The 17,781-nt window shown below is 34.7% G+C and overlaps 1 protein-coding gene and 1 pseudogene across 1 annotated transcript; both read left to right on the top strand.

Moving 5' to 3' along the window:
* The first annotated feature begins 598 nt into the window (after nucleotides 1-598).
* Nucleotides 599-3,332, top strand: LOC143557980 (uncharacterized; annotated as a pseudogene).
* Nucleotides 3,333-8,871: 5,539 nt separating this feature from the next.
* LOC143557986 (mitogen-activated protein kinase homolog NTF6-like) lies at nucleotides 8,872-13,196 on the top strand. The gene is made up of 5 exons (XM_077046923.1): nucleotides 8,872-9,064; nucleotides 9,884-10,013; nucleotides 10,766-11,236; nucleotides 12,388-12,571; nucleotides 12,856-13,196. Exons 1-5 carry the CDS (start codon nucleotides 8,907-8,909, stop codon nucleotides 13,032-13,034), a joined length of 1,122 nt encoding a protein of 373 aa, XP_076903038.1. The 5' UTR covers nucleotides 8,872-8,906; the 3' UTR covers nucleotides 13,035-13,196.
* The last annotated feature ends 4,585 nt before the right edge of the window (nucleotides 13,197-17,781 follow it).

Raw genomic sequence — 17,781 nt, 5'->3', positions numbered from 1 at the left:
TGCAGGGAACAAACGTACAAAGCATGATGCATCATATACAACAATCAATGCAACAGAATGTTGCAAATTGTATATATTATACTACAGTAGTAAGCATTGGTCTGGCTGGATATAATATGTCAGCCACTAATTTCCTTTTTTTTTTTAATATTCTAAAAATTGGTTTGTATAATTGTTATTTTTAAGCTATAACCAGTCACAAAATAATCTGTTGGTGTGATGGTAAGTCATGTTTTCATCAATCAGAGCTGTTGGGTTCAAAACTCAATGCTTCCTTACATTATTTTTGTTATTATTATTATTATTATTTTTATTTTTATAATTTTAAATATTCCAAAACTACATAATGAACAACTTAGTCAAACCTAGTATATTATTAAATTTTTGTAACTTTAAATATTCCAAAACTACATAATAAACAACCTAGTCAAACCTAGTATAACTTTTGACTTTGTTACAAATTTTCCTTAAATCAATATCCGAACATTACTCAAAAACAAATCAATTTATTCCATCCTTTGACCTAAACATCAGCTCCAACAACAATCACCATACTCCACCTTTTCCTTGCCAACATCCCATCAAAACCACCACTATAATGACCTCCACCACCCAACACCGCCCTCCGATCACCATCGTCACCACCCTCCGCGCAACCCTCCCATTACTCTTCTTCCTCCTCATCTTCCTCTACCTCATTAACTCCTCCAAATTACTCATTTACCCTCAACAAATAACCACCAACATCAATTACCAACACCTTAACACCTCCAACCCGAAAACCGGATACGATACCGACCTTAAACACATTGCATTTTGCATCGCGGCATCATTGAAGCTATGGAATTCAAGAAAAGAATACATCAAGCTCTGTCCCCGGGGCGCTGTCTGGCTTGACCATGAAGTCAAAGTCAACGAAAACGAAACCAAAACCCTACCCGACATCTACATTTCCCAAGACACGTCAAGATTCCCATACACCAACCGCCAAGGGCATCGGTCTGCAATCCGAATATCGAGGATCGTGTCCGAGGCATTAAGGCTCGGACTAGACGACGTCCGATGGTTCGTGATGGGCGACGATGACACAGTTTTCGTCGTCAAAAATGTCGTTAGGGTTTTAAACAAACACAACCATAACTAATATTATTATATCGGGAGTTCGTCCGAAAGTCATTTCCAAAACATATTTTTTTCGTACTCGATGGCTTATGGAGGCGGCGGGTTCGCTATTAGTTACCCGTTAGCCAAAGAACTCGGGAAAATGCAAGACCGTTGTATTAAACGTTACCCAGGGTTATACGGGAGCGACGACCGCATGCAAGCATGCATGGCGGAACTTAACGTTCCGTTAACGAAAGAACCCGGTTTTCACCAAAACGGCGTGTACGGTAACCTACTCGGGTTACTCTCGGGTCATCCCGTGACACCATTGGTGTCACTACATCATTTTGATGTGATTGACCCGATATTCCCGGGTATGGGTCGAGTTGACTCGGTCAAACACTTGCTTGACTCGACCAAACACGACTCCGCGAGTTTGATACAACAATCGATTTGTTATGATTCAAAGCGGGAGTGGTCGGTTTTGGTGTCAGTGGGGGTTCGCGGTGCAGATAGTGAGGGGAATCATGTCGCCTCGGGAGCTTGAGATCCCGAGCCGAAAGTTTACTAATTGGTATAAAGTGTCGGATTTTAGGGCGTAAGCGATTAATACTCGGCCTGTTACGCGTCACCCGTGTCAAAAGCCGTTTGTGTTTTATGTGAATTCGACTCGGTACGATGAATCTAGGAGGCAGATTGTTGGGATTTATAGTGTTCGTAGGGAAAGACATCCTAGTTGCCGGTGGAAGATGGGATCTCCGGAAAAGATTCATACGATTGTTGTTTTGAAGCATGAAGATCCTGATCGTTGGTTACGGGTACATGTTCATACTACATATGTTTATACTATGTTTGTAATTCATGACAACATGTTGTACGTACACAATCATAAAAACCTAAATTAGTAAATGATGAAAATAATCAAAACAGGTCTAACAACCGGTTTGGCTCATAATCGACAAGTTCGGTTCAAATGAATTGGTTAAATAAGTCGGTTTACGTTTAGCAGGGGTGGGGTACGTGTAGCCTAACCACTACTAGAAAATGGTTGTTTTTGCTACAAACGCATTCTACAATTTCCCACAACTCAAATTTTCCTACAATTTTTGCAACTTTTCGTCAATAATCAAATACAAAAAAAGTCTTAATATCTTACACAAGTATCCTACAACATAGAGGCGTAAAAAAGATACTTTCCAACAAACTACCGACAATTTCTTTGTGCATTTATTAGATATTAATCTTCGGCATAAAAAAATCAACATCCAAATAAAATAAGATACTTTTGTAGCAAAATGGTCAGAACACTGGCAAATTATGCCACAAATTTGCTACAAATTTATAATTTAACACATTTGTAGCAAACTTGGGGTAAAATATGCAAAGTTTGCTACAAGTTTCAGGCAAATGTTTATTAATTATTGAATACTTAAAACTAATTATAATGAAACCATACTTTTGTGGCAAAACGGTCGGAACACTGGCAAATTTTGCCACAAAGATGCTACAAATTTGTAATTTAACACTTTGGTGGCAAAATTGTGGCAAAATATGCAAACTTTGCTACAAGTTTCAGGCAAATCTGTTAGTTGTTGAATACTTTAAACTAATTATAATGAAACCATACTTTTGTGGCAAATTGGTCGGACTTTCGCAAATTGTGCATAACAGATTTGTAAGACCACGCTTTTGTAGCAAAACTATGAAAAACTTGCATAGTTTGCTACAAGTTTCCGGCAACTGTGTATTGAATATAAAAACTAATAATCATGAAGCCAGACTTTTGTGGCAATATTGTAGCAATTTTTGCTAAGCTTGCTACAAGTTTATGACAGCTCGGTGTCATTTATTGAATATAATATTAATAAGTAATTAAAGCACCCTTGCCCAAATAATGAACTCAATTGTTTATAACGACATCGTACTTTTTTAGTAATTATTTTATTTATTATAACAGTGTAACTTCTTTAGAGAAAATAAATTGTTGCATATGCTGGCTAAATATTATGATTTTTATGGTTTGCAGGCACCAAGAAAGGATTGTTGTAGGGTTTTGCCTTCTAGAAAGGAAGGAGTCATGTATATATGGGTTGGTCACTGTGGAGAAACTGAGATTATTGAGGTGTAACTTAATAACTTATCATCGTAATTCATGGTTTTATGATCCACTTCATGTTGTATTTGGATGACAAAAGTCATGAAGACTGAAGAACACTAACATGTTTTCAAGATTAATCTGTTCTCATAATCACATTCATCAAGAATACTATGAAACCAGTCGCATGATCAACTAAACTTATATGTTTTACATCCTAGCTTTTGTTTTATATGTATCATATCCTGTAAATATTTTGCAAAGACAAAAGATAGTATTTGAACTTTAAAATCCACTAAGCCCAATATGTCAAACTCAACCAAAGTGGGCTTCACTTTGATGAGCCCAAGTTAAAGCTGGGCCGTTAATGTTAAGCCTAAATAGATTTATAATTTTTTAAAGATTTTTTAAATATAACTACATATATTGCAAACTCCGATCCTCACATCTTATCCTCTATTTCTTTCTTAACGCACAAAAAAATCGGTGAGACTCGATTTGAAGATTTAGTGACCCGATTTGAGAAAAATATACATGAGTAACATAATTGAAACACTTTTTAAAGTTGGTTATTATTTTATGAGATATTTCCTTATAAATAGGGCTATAGGGGATTCTCTTTACGTTTCTCCAACAAAATCATCCGATCATTTCATGTTATTGCAAAATATGATTAAAATAAGTAAACAATTAAGCGATAACATGAAATGATCGAATACAATCTTCCATTTTGATTGTTTTTAAAAATACAAATACAAATTATTCTTACTAATATATATATATATATTAGGAAATACGCAATTACTCATTTGTTTATATTCATTATGTAATATCCTTATAATTGATAAAATTATAATGTTAATTATATAATTCATATATGTATATTTGACGTTTTCTATATTTTTCACTATGTATTATACACGAGACACTAATACTAGTTTGGAAGTAAGACAAAAAAAACTAATGCATTTAAACTACATAATAACTACCGACTATTTAGATGTAACTACCAACTACTTGCTCTAATAATCTTAAGATGACCTTTCAAACTAAACGTCATTAGTGACATGTACCATGATACAAATAATGCAAAGATACAAGAAGATTTTTCTAGTATATTAATTAAGACGTGACGCTAATAGTAAAGACTGAGACATAACTTAAATATGAAACATAATTGAAGTTCATTGAAAGATTGAAACATTTCTAGTATATTAATTAAGACGTGACGCTAATAGGAAGAACATATATTGTTTCTATTCGATTTAAGTTCATTGGAGAATTTTTTTTCCTCTTTCCTCTTCTTAACCATCAAATCCCATTTCTTTAAACCCATATTGAATAAATCCATCTTGTTCTTCCCATTTCTTTTTTATGATGTCCATTATCTTCCAATGAAATTAAATCGAATAGAAACATCAACAATGAAACCAAACAGAACTAAACATAATGTGAGAAATATTTAAACGATTGAATGGCCGACAGTTACAGATTACAAGCAACTCAAACTCTAGGGGTTTCAGAAGCAGGTCGACTTCGGTAATTTTAGATTATGAGTTAGAGATAGGAGAAGGAGGGTATTTTAGTCTACTATCATAATATTAAAAACCCACTTAATTTAATTTCAAAAACTCACTTAATTAATCTTAAAAATCCACTTAAATTTTCAGTCATCTCCTACAACTACCACCGCCCACCGCCACCACCTTTGCGGAAAAGTCTTCGGAAATTTCACCGGAAAAATTTCGTCGGAAAGTCACAGGTAAAACACAATGAAAAACACTATGAAAAAACACAATAAAAACAACACAATGGAAATACACTAAGAAAATAAAAAAACAATGAAAAATACAATTAAATAACACAACGTAAAAACCACAATACAAAAAACACTATAAAAAAATAAAAACACAACTTTGGTAAAACACAATTTGTAAAAAACCCATGAAATTTTATTTTATTATTATATAGCAATATGGTACTCATATAAAAGATTAAAAACACTCGTTATTAATGTGAAATTTGTACCGGTACCGGGACGGTACCGGGATAGTACCGGTACCGAGGGTAAAAAATTGTACCGGTACCGAACCGAATATTTCGGTACCGGTACCGGTACCAAGAATTTCCAATTTTCGGGATCGGGAAATCGGGATCGGTACCGGTCGGTACGGGTACCATCCCATGCTCATCCCTAGATTAGATTAGAGAGAAATGCATGTGTAAAACAAGGGTAAGGATATAATAGGGATAACACATTTGTTGACTTTCTTTCTCCACATGCAAGACACATGTCAAATTCCCCCATTATTTTAAAACGTTCATAACTTTTTTATATGACATTTTTTAAAAAAAATTTCACATTTTTTTTATCTTTTATATGAGTACCATATTGCTATATAATAATAAAAAAAATTCATGGGTTTTTTACAAATTGTGTTTTACCAAAATTGTGTTTTTATTTTTTCATAGTGTTTTTTGTATTGTGGTTTTTACGTTGTGTTATTTAATTGTATTTTTCATTGTGTTTTTGTAATTGTGTTTTTATTTTCTTAGTGTATTTCCATTGTGTTGTTTTCATTGTGTTTTTTCATAATATTTTCCATTGTGTTTTACCTATGACTTTCCGACGAAATATTTCCGGTGAAATTTCCGAATACTTTTCCGGCAAGGTGGTGGCAGTGGGCGGTGGTAGTTGTAGGAGATGACTGAAAATTTAAGTGTACCGGTACCGAGGGTAAAAAATTGTACCAGTACCGGTACCGTACCGATCCCGAAACTTAAAACCATGGTACCGATTCGGTACCGACGGTACCAAATCGGTACCGATTTCGGGATCTTGTTACCGGTACCGATTTTGCTCATCCCTAATCTAATCTCAATCATCCAAGTCTAAAATGAATGTACAAGATTATTTCTTATCTTTCTTACAAAAACTAATCTTCTTATTATAACTCAACTCGAGATAGATATTGTAGTGTCATTCTCCGGTCAAAGACGAGATTAGAACTAAGATTAGAGATGATAACTAAGTGATGGTCAAATGAATTAAGCATCAATGGATTTGTGAATGATGGAGGCGTCTATATTATGAATCTAATTGTGTGAATGCTAAAGTTATTTAAGGTTTTCATCATTTATATTTAAACATAATAAATAAAAACTTTTGTTCCAATCAGGTCACTGATAAAAACTTTTGTTCAAATCAAGTCATTGAACTTTCATTTTTATTCCAATCCTAGAAATTTTATATACATAGCGGGTAATCTAGGTTTCATTTTAGAAAACTCTTTAAAAAATCAAAAAAATTAACAAAAAAAACCATAATTCAAAATATAAAACAAAAACAAGAAAGTAAAAAAACTAAAACGTTTCGTCCGTTGTACTCGTTCAACAAATAAAAAAAACTGACCCGAAACCCGTTATGACCTTTCCGACCTGGACCTATTCCGACCCGAACCTGTTCTGATCCGAACCTGTTGACCCTAACCCGTTCCGACCCGAACCAAAACAACCCATTTTGGTCAAAACACGCTGAAACAAGCTGTTAAGTGCTGAAACGAATTGAAAAATCGCTTAAACGAGCTGTTAGGTGCTGAAACGAACTGAAAAATCGCTTAAACGAGCTGTTAGGTGCTGAAACGAGCTAAAAAATTGCTTAAACGAGTTGTTAGGTGCTTAAACGACCTGAAAAATCGCTTAAACGAACTGTTAGGTGCTGAAATGAACTAAAAAATCACTTAAACGAGCTGTTAGGTGCTGAAACGAAATGAAAAATTGCTTAAACAAGCTGTTAGGTGCTGAAACGAACTGAAAAATCGCTTAAACGAGCTTTTGCTGTTAAAATGAGCTGTAACGTGTTGAAGACGCGCTGATTCGTTGGTAAAAAAAACTGACCGGAAACCTGATTTGACACGTTCCGACATTGACTCGTTCTAACCCAAACCTGTTGACCCTAACCCGTTACGACCCGAACCAAAACAACCCTTTTTTTAAGTGACTCGTTTCGACTCTAACACGTTTCGACCCTAACCCGTTCCAACCATAACTCGTTCCGACCCATGACCCGTTTCGACCCAACCCTACCCATTTGGCACCTCTAATAACAATATAACTAAAAGGATTTTAATTTATTGCAATTTAAAAAAAAAACTAAACGTTTTTGCACTTTTTTTTTTAATTTTTGCAATTTATTGCAATTTTCGGAACTTTATTTGCAAATTTTCATAAATTTAAAATTATATTTCGCATTTTTACTGATTTTCGCAACCTTTGAAAAATTATAAAAAAAAACTTAGATTACCTGCTATCTAGGTAAAATATCTAGGATTGGAACAAAGATGAAAGTTCAGTGACCTGATTGGAACAAAAGTTTTTATCAGTGATCTGATTGGAACAACTTTTAAATTTGGTTACTATTATATGTAGTAATCCCTTAAAAAATAATTAAATTTAACTTTCGGATAGTTCGGATATCCGAACTATCCGAAAATTTTCAAAACAACAATCAAAATCTGAATTTTCGGATATCCAAATTTTTAGATAGTTTGGATTCGAATTCAAATTATTTTGAACACCCCTAAAAGAGATGGCAAAAAATGGCACATATTTTATTTATTAAGTGGTTCCAGGTACTGTCAACAACAGTCAAAACTGCTTCTTGATAGAAACCGGTTCCGGGTATAGTACGGTTCCATCGGGTTTTTTCGGGTTTAATTACTAGTTAACGTCCATGTGACATGTATCAACGCTTCCGCCGCATCGCGCAGAATCAATTACTAGTAAACTAATGAATGAATTAACATGCGAGCGAAGTGAGTCAAGTACAAGTCAACCAACAAGAGTATTAAAATTCCTGAGATCAGGGGCGGACCCACATAGGTCCGATCGGGGTCCCGGCACACTTGGAACTCATACTATTAAGATTGAACTGGTACAGTGGAAAGTCCCTTGTTTTACTTGTGAGAGGTTGTAGGTTCAAGCCCCATCATACTCTTTTTTTGTTGTTTTTTTAATATCCTAGTCTTAGTTATTTAGTTAGGGTATTTGTGCTTTTTGTTAGTTTCTCTCATATAGTCATTATCACCATGCAACATATATAATGTTAACATGGATTTTGCATATTCTTTTATTATTTACCTTTTGTATGTATATTATAATTAATCATTTATTTGTGTTAGAGTTATTTTTTCATGTTTTGGTCAATTATGTAAGACCATATATATAGATTACGTTCATGTTTTTCGGGTATGAATTAAAAGTGTATGTTTCATCTAGTTTGTAATTTAGATTCTTTCTACTTACTCGTTTCCAATGACACCATAGTTCCGTGTTTTATTATGTCCCTCGTCTCGACCCGACCCGAATAACGACCGACCCGAAAAATTTTGTAAACCGAAAAAATTGAGACCCCGTTGACAAAAAATCCTGGGTCCGCCGATCTTCCTTTGTGTTTCTCGGAAGAAATAAAGTTGAAAATTTGAAACTGAATGGATCCTTCAAACAAGTTGCCTCAAATTGACTATCAACTTAGCTTTCCCACCAGTCGAAACCCACGACCAAGAAAATTGGACATTTCAAAAGTCAGATGTGACTGAAAATGAAAATGGTGGTGGACCCTTATATTTCAATCACTTTCTTCCTTCCATTATAAAACCCCATTATTAATATTAATATTAATATTTTGAATTAAAGTGAGTGATCATTCATGGAACGAAGTGAATCGAGAGGTGTGGTGTTGAAAGGAGTTCCAGCCTACGACGGCAAGTACACGCAGTACAGCGTGCTCGGTAACCTCTTTGAGGTTTCTTCTAAATATGTTCCTCCCATTCAACCCGTTGGCCGTGGCGCTTACGGACTCGTTTGGTAATCACTCTTTTTTTCCAAATTCGGTTCGGATTTTATTAAATTCTTGAGATCGTCTTGTTAAAAGCTCGAATGAAGCCGAGCTTAAATGAGCTCGAGCCCTAACATGAGACTAAAATAAGCATGTTTAATTAACGAGCTCGGGCTCGAGCCTATTCTTTATATAACTTTTATATCAATATTTGTTATTATATGTTATATTACTATATATAAATTTATGATAAAATAATATATTTTAAATTTTATAATTAAAAGAATGTATAAAAAATAAGCATAAACATAAAAAAACTAAATGATCCAATTACAATACAGAGACAGATAATTAAGCGGGCAACATTTGTGCTGTAACCTCCTTTTAAATTGCAAAACCGATCCTATCGAATACAAAGCTATAGTTCTTCGGCGTCGATAAGTTACTGAACTCTTTTATGAAAGTTAGAAACATAGCAGCTTTAGGGCAAGTGACCCAAAAGTTAATTAAAAATAATTAATAACAAATAAACGAGTTGAGCCCGAGCCGAGCTCAACCTTGAGCTTTAGATATAGAGCTCGAAATGATCAGAGCTTAAGCTTGGAAAACTACTCACGAGCCAAGATCAAGCCTAGACAAGCTCTGACTCGGCTTTGCTCGTTTACATCACTATATTTGTTAGGGTTTTGAGAATCAATTGTTCATACTTAACATTCATACTTACTATTGCATGGAAATTGTTCTGAATTTATGTTTTTCAACTGGATTACTTCATTTGGTTAATAAATTTTGGGTTTGAGAAGTGAATATTATTAAGTTGATTTTGGTAAATTATGACATGATTGCAGCTGTGCTAAAAATTCCGAAACGAAAGAAGCGGTTGCGATTAAGAAGATAGGGAATGCATTTGATAACAGGATTGATGCCAAGAGGACATTAAGGGAAATCAAACTCCTCTGCCATATGGAGCATGAGAATGTATGTACAATTTTCGTTTGTTGACCTCGAGCTCAGCTTGTAAAAAACTCGAATCAGCTCATATATTAAATTCTTTATTTTATAGTCATACACACACACACACACATCATCATCATCATCATCGTACTCAGTATATCCCACCAATAGCAAAGCTATGGTAGGGTCTGAGGAGGGTAAGATGTAGACAGCCTTACCTCTACCCTATAAGGATAGAGAGGCTGCTTTCGGTGAGACCCCCGGCTCGATAGTAGTTTTGCATCAAGCCTTGGACATAAGGCACATAGCACTCAATCATCGGGACACCGGCTGATCGGTGCATGTACCCTTGTCTTTCGGCTATCAACGCCACTACATGATGCCTGATTAACCGTCCGTCACTTTTAACGTTATTTTCACGAGATTAGTAAAATAACGTCAAAATTAGTGCAATTTCACTTTTGCCCACCCGAGGGTTCACACATATATACATCATATGTGCGCACCACAAGCAGGGCTAACACACACACACACACATATATATAAATACAACAAATGTTTTTGTAACATATACATAATGCATAATTTGTAAACACAATAATTTATATTTTTTATATATTTTATACATATAAAAGTTGAGCTTTAATCTAAACAAGCCGAGCTTACCTTGACTCAGGCTCAGCTTGTTTACAAACCGAGCCGACTTTGAGCAAGCTTTTTAGCCAACATAATTTGCATATCCAAGTCAAAACGTGTAATTTCCCGATCATTTGCAGATTGTCAAAATCAAGGACATCATCCGGCCACCAGACAAAGAAAACTTTAACGACGTCTACATCGTGTACGAGTTAATGGACACCGATTTACACCAAATCATCCGTTCATCACAACCATTAACAAGCGACCACTGTCAGTATTTTCTATACCAGTTACTACGCGGTCTAAAATATATACACTCTGCAAACATTCTACACCGTGATCTAAAACCGAGCAACTTGCTTCTTGATGCAAACTGTGATTTAAAGATATGTGATTTTGGGCTTGCGAGAACCACATCTGAAACCGACTTCATGACCGAATATGTCGTGACCAGATGGTACAGAGCCCCTGAGTTGTTACTCAACTGTTCAGAGTATACTGCAGCCATTGATATATGGTCGGTTGGTTGCATTTTAATGGAAATTATTTTGAGGGAACCACTTTTTCCTGGAAAAGATTATGTTCAGCAGTTATCCCTTATAACTCAGGTATATTATTATTAAGAACAAATTACACTTTTCGGATTAAACTAAGGAATTCTGTTCTTTATGTTAATGTATTGTCACAGCTTACATCTGCTGTGCTAATTTTTTTCTGTTAAAACCAGTCATGTGTCTTGCATATGAGGGCATTTTGGTCATTTTAACTTTTGAGTGACTATTTATGTATGTAACTTATAGATAAAGGATAAAAATTCCCTCGTGTGGAGCGTATATGACTGGACTTAACAGAAAAAACTAACGCCTATTTGCTCAAGTTATTATTAGAACAAACTACACATTCCGTAATATATAGCAAATTACACCTTTTGTTCTTAAACTAAGGATATAACAGAAATCGTTCTGTATGTTAATATATTTTCACAGTTTACATCCTTTCCGCTAAAGAGTGTTAATTTTTCCGTTAAGTCCAGTTGCACATGAGGGAATTTTGGTCATTTTAACATTTGAAAGACTATCTATGTATTTAACTTAACTTATAGATTTGTGCTTATAGATAAAGGACAAAATGCCCTCATGTGAGTCCACATGACTGGACTAAACTGAACGGAAAATAGTAACAAACGGCCATTTGCTTAAAGTATTATTTTGTTATAAACTGGTTAAATTTTGATAATTTTTCTACACATGATTTGCCAATGGTGTGTGCATGGATCGTTTTTGGGCTAAAATATAAGAATTTATACATTCGGTTTGGTTTTTTTGGTCTTAATTACATGCAAAAGCGAACAGAAAATATACAGTTTTACGAAAACATAAAACCAAATTGTCGGTTTTTTTTGTGTTCGGTTATTTTGGTTTTTAGGCGCGGATCTGTTTTTTTCTGTTTCATGCACACCATATGACCTGCACATGTGTTAGTTTTATAAATAAACAAAGTTTAAATTTCAAAAGCACTAAATAAATATTTGCATTTTGACTATTTTTCTATATTCATATAAAAAAAAGTGAATGTTTTATTTTTGTTTTTCGATTAACCTAAAAAACTATGTCCTGCATAGGACCCTCCATTTTGCTCAAATTATTATTATTATTATTATTATTATTATTATTATTATTATTATTATTATTATTATTATTATTATTATAACTACTTAACCAAATTTAGATATATTGATCCAAAAATTGGTTGAATGCAGCTTGTTGGTTCTCCAGATGACTCAGATCTTGGGTTCCTTAGAAGTGATAATGCAAGAAGGTATGTTAAACAGCTGCCACGTGTCCCAAAGATGAGTTTTCAAGAAAAATTCCCACATGTGTCTCCAGTGGCCATGGATCTTGCACAGAGAATGTTGGTTTTTGATCCTGCAAAACGTATAACTGGTAAGCCTCTTGAATAAATTTTAAATATTAATAACATTAATAATAATAATACAAATGATAGAATACAATTTTCTTGAACGTTTTTGTATTTTGGCTTTGAGCGTTTTGTTTTTGCCTTGAGCGTCATTCGTGTACGTTTTTGTGCGTTCAGGATTATTGTACGATAACCTTTGTTTTTGCCTTGAGCGTCATTCATGTACGTTTTTGTGCGTTCAGGATTATTGTACGATAACCTTACTCTTAATAATAGTAATTTAATATTTACATTATTATGTTATTAATAGTGGAGGAAGCATTAAACCATCCAATGGTGAGAAATCTTCATGAGATCAATGAGGAGCCCACGTGTCCATCTCCTTTTGTGTTTGACTTTGAGCAGGCTTCTTTAAGTGAAGAAGATGTGAAGAACTTAATTTGGAAAGAAGCTTTGAAGTTTAATCCTGAAAATGGGTTGAGAATTTAATAAACCAAGTGGGTTTTTATTTTATGTTTTTGTTTATTGCTTGATTATGTTTTATGATTATGAAACATGTTCGTGTGGTTTTGATTTATTATTTTTCTGTATGTATAATAATTATTGTAACATTCTAGAAGTTTTCATTTTACAAATTGTGTTCTTTTATTATTTATATGTTGTGAGTAAATTGTATATGTGAATATGTGATAGAAGTAGATACATAAAAGAACAAAAATGGTGAACTTTTGGAGGGTTGAGAAAATTAATAAATTTCATGAGAATTTTGATCAGAAGTTCAGTAAAAGTCCCTAAAGTTCCAAGTATGTTAGATATTACCTTAACTTAATGCTCATCATAAACTCTTTAAGCTACCACAATTGTTTACAATAGTTCTTACTTATCCTCATAATAATCGTACTTCAATAACTCAATCAATATAAATTAATAAGACCTTTCATATGGATATAGGTATTTTATTAATTATACAAAAAAATGGGAAGTTACACATGATGATATGTGATATGAGCCAATTTACTGTAACTGGTTGAAGCGTAGACATAGAAACGGGATATATGTAAATACCCTACTATAAAAATAACTACTATTATTTATGGCAATAGCAATAGTTAGTTGATAGGCTGAAAAATAATAAGTGGGAAGACTATCCAGCACCGATTTAATAAGGCTTAACCGACCGGCAATAGATAACGAATTAACTTTCCATTTAGAAAGCCTCTTCTTGAACTTGGACACAACCGGTTCCCAATTAACCACCCTATTCATGTTAGCGCCAACCATAAACCCTAGATAAGAAAACGGATCCCGTTTTCTTATCTAGGGTTTATGGTTGGCGCTAACATGAATAGGGTGGTTAATTGGGAACCGGTTGTGTCCAAGTTCAAGAAGAGGCTTTCTAAATGGAAAGTTAATTCGTTATCTATTGCCGGTCGGTTAAGCCTTATTAAATCGGTGCTGGATAGTCTTCCCACTTATTATTTTTCGCTTTTTAAGGCACCCAAGAAGGTTACCAATGATTTAGAAGCTTTGATGAGAAGGTTCTTATTGGGTGGTTCGGATGAAGTGAGGAAGATGTCATGGGTGGCTTGGGAGGTAGTCACCAAACCTATAAAAGAAGGGGGTTTAGGTATCGATCGTTTAGAGGTTAATAATCAAGCGCTGATTACTAAATGGCTTGGGAGATTTCTAAACGGTCATCACGCGATGTGGAGAAGAGTAGTGTTGTCTATTCACGGGTCCTCGCGCGGTTGGGGGCTTGCTCCGGTTAATAATGGGGTTCCCGGGGTTTGGAAGAATTGTGTTATGTTTTGGAACAAATTTAAGGTTGATGGTGTGGATTTTAATAGAGTGATCCGGGCCACAGTTGGGAATGGTCGCCAAGTTCGGTTTTGGATGGATTTGTGGTTGGGTTTGGCGCCGATTATGGACAATTATCCGTCCTTATATGCGGTAGAAAAACATAAAAATGTCTTGTTAGCAGATCGGTTGGTGGTCACTGGATCCTCTCGTCGCATTGTGTGGGACTGGCTTAGAGCTCCTTGCTCCCATCAGGAGGTGGTCGAGAAGCAAGAGTTGGAAGATCTCCTTCAAGGGGTGGTGATGGTTGACCGTGAAGATTCATGGTCTTGGGCGGTTGGTAGCTGCAAAGAGTTCGAGGTTTCGTCGATTAAAAGTTGGATGGTGCGGTCCGTTGTGGATGCTGGGAGTTTCGGTTTTCAATGGAGCAATTGGGTCCCGAAAAAATGTAATATTTTCATGTGGAGGGCCGTTCTGGATTCTCTTCCAACCAAGGAGGCTTTAGCTAGACGTCATTTGCATTGTGATGATCATAGTTGCGCTTTATGTGAGAGTAATGAGGAATCACTCGAGCACTTGTTAACCGGGTGTTTCATTTCTATGGCCGTTTGGAATGCGATTGGTTCATGGTGCAACATACCTAGATCTTTTGTTTTCCATGTCAATGATCTGGTGGAAGTGCATAAGGTTAGTGGTGCGACGGGGAACAAGAGATTGATTATTCATGGCATTGTCATCATTACTTGTTGGAGGATTTGGCGGGCTAGGAATGAAAAGATTTTTTCGGGCAAGAACACTAAGGTGGTAGAAATGGTTGCGGATATAAAATCTTTGGGTTTTCTTTGGTACAAAAATAGATCTAAGATAGGGGTAGTGGATTGGAAAAGATGGTGTTTATTTGATGTAACGTGATTGTTGTTTTTGGTTTTTGGCTTTCGGCGTCTTTCTCCGTCTTGGTGAGAGTCGTTGGTGGTGTTTGTTTTTTATGAAAGTCAATTTTCAAAAAAAAAGAAAGATATATAATTCTAGATGACTTGCAAAACCCAGATTTGAACTTGAATATGGAATGAAATATAGTGAAATTGGTTAACGGTGGGTTAGGGGTTACATAGCGAAAGTAAGATGAGTGAAAGTAACATGAGGGGTATTATATTTTGAAATTGGAAGTGTTTGTGCATACATTTTTATGGATACAAATGAAACCCACCGGAAATTTCAGTAATTTTCGCTTAGAATCCTAAGTTGGATCAATAGTTTCGTCTGTAGGTAGCATCTGATGGTATCAGTCGGTTTGGTTCTCACGATGGGAAAAGAACCGGGCATTAAAATTAGATTTTGTAAATTGAACAAGGGCAAATAGGTAATTTTGTTTTCTAAGGGTTGATTAAATATTTAATAAGAGATCTTAGAAATAAGGAATTTGTAAAAACTCTTCTTGAACTCGTTTGGGTGTTTTTAGCAAAAAGTGAGGATGCGACTATCAAACAAAACGACAAAGAGAGAGGGAAAATGCAAAGCGATAGTGAGAAGTAAGCAAATAATCACTTTCTTTGGTTTGGTTTGCTTGTTTAATCATTTTGATAAGTTTTTTTGAACATTTGAATGTTTTAATTTGGTGTTATGGTTTTTTGATTACTATAAAGGTATCCATACCAATTTAGCTTTCTGGTACACATACCAATACCAACACAAAGATTAATGAATATCACGAAAAAAACAAAGTTGTACCAAAAGCAGGTATCATACTGAAATACCGGTATGACTGTCGTACCTGTATCGATATTGTACTAATATATTCTTGTGGTGTTGGCACAAGTTTTGTTCAGATTTGATATCGATGTTTGCTTTATTGTCTTGTTGATACGGTACCGGTCGCATCCCTAATTCTAGGTATATAAAAAATTAAAACCAAATACACTTCAAATTTGTTTAATCTATTTTATCCTTTTTAATTGTTTCATTATTATTTTATATTACTTTTCTTTTAACATAAGAAAATATTGCTTGTATCTTTTAAATATAGCTAACAAAATTAAAATTTTTGTTTAATCTAATATAAATGTTATATTTTATGTAATATTCGAAGTCTTTTAAAATTAGTTATCATGCCATACGAGTTTTAGTCTGATTCTACGAGTGAACCGGTAAGGTGATCGGGTAGATAACCGCTCCGTTTATAAAAACTTAGTTAAGAGGTTTAAATTTTTTTTAAACCAAAATTAACAATGTAAAATGTAATCTATATGAAAAATATAAAAAACTGAGTAGGGGACTACCCCCACTTACCAACAATTCCATCTGACACTAGTTTGTTTCATTTTTATTTTATTTTTGTTAGAGAAGCGTTTCAATGACGAGCATTTAATTTAAAAGATTGTGATGTTTTATCACCAGTTGTCAATCTAATTATTTTCTTGTGACGGTGGCAAAGACACAATGCTAGTACTTTTGAGTCGAGTGTGCCCGACAATTGGTAGCACCAAATTTAATAGACCAAAGAGGGTAAATATTGGTTAATCTTGTTACAATCATGAGCAGGGCCGTCTCAACATTCTCGGAGGCTAAAAACTAACTAAAATGTTGAGGCCTTTTTATTTTCTTTATAGTATGCATACAACGCTAGAGAGTATACATGAATTATAGAATATGAATGCTATGCCGTGATAATGAATATGAAGCAATCTCCGTTAGCTTGTGGCTCATTGAGTTACTAATTCTAAAAGAACTCTACTTTCAAAATCTCATAATACGTAACTCTTATTTAAGATGGAGGCCCTATAAATCTGAAGGCCTAAAACCATTGCCTCATTTAGCTTACCCACGAGACGACCCTGATCATGAGAAAGATACCATTTGATTTCAAATTGAATACAACCATATAATCAAAAAGGACAAAAAGTGACATTAACAATCGAACAAACACACATGATTGTTGTCACATGATTATCCTATGGGCAAATTTTTTTAAACGATCAACAAAATTAAATTAAAGAAACAAGCTAGCAAGAAGTCAGAAACACCAAATACAACCACCAAAAGCCGGGAGGAAAACCCCCACCCCAGCTGCCCGATACAACCAAAACCCACACCCAAAAACTAAAGAAAATGTAACCAGGATCGAACTAAGCTCACCTAAAGAAACCTAGCAAATTAATTCTATCACCAATGCTCACCTATCATACACCACACAAATTATTGTGTCACCAACCAGGCTTTTGATGTCTGTAAATTTGTTTTATTTTGTCCGACAGAATAAACAAATAAAATAAATACTCAAATAACTAAAAGTAGCATCCCCAATTGTTGTATACCCGAAATAAAAGTTCATCCCTACCATCGGTATTTTAAATGGATATTAGCAATGAAGGATTTGAGTTAGCCATTGCGAGGTTATCAGTTCAAATCCCGAGTCCACCCGGGTTTTCGTCCCACCATGTAT

Source organism: Bidens hawaiensis, unplaced genomic scaffold (assembly GCF_021521415.1).
Source record: "Bidens hawaiensis isolate Kalapana, Puna unplaced genomic scaffold, B.hawaiensis_p1.1 tig00019312_1, whole genome shotgun sequence".
NCBI classification, from domain to species: Eukaryota; Viridiplantae; Streptophyta; class Magnoliopsida; order Asterales; family Asteraceae; genus Bidens; species Bidens hawaiensis.
This window is presented reverse-complemented; position numbering and strand designations above follow the sequence as displayed.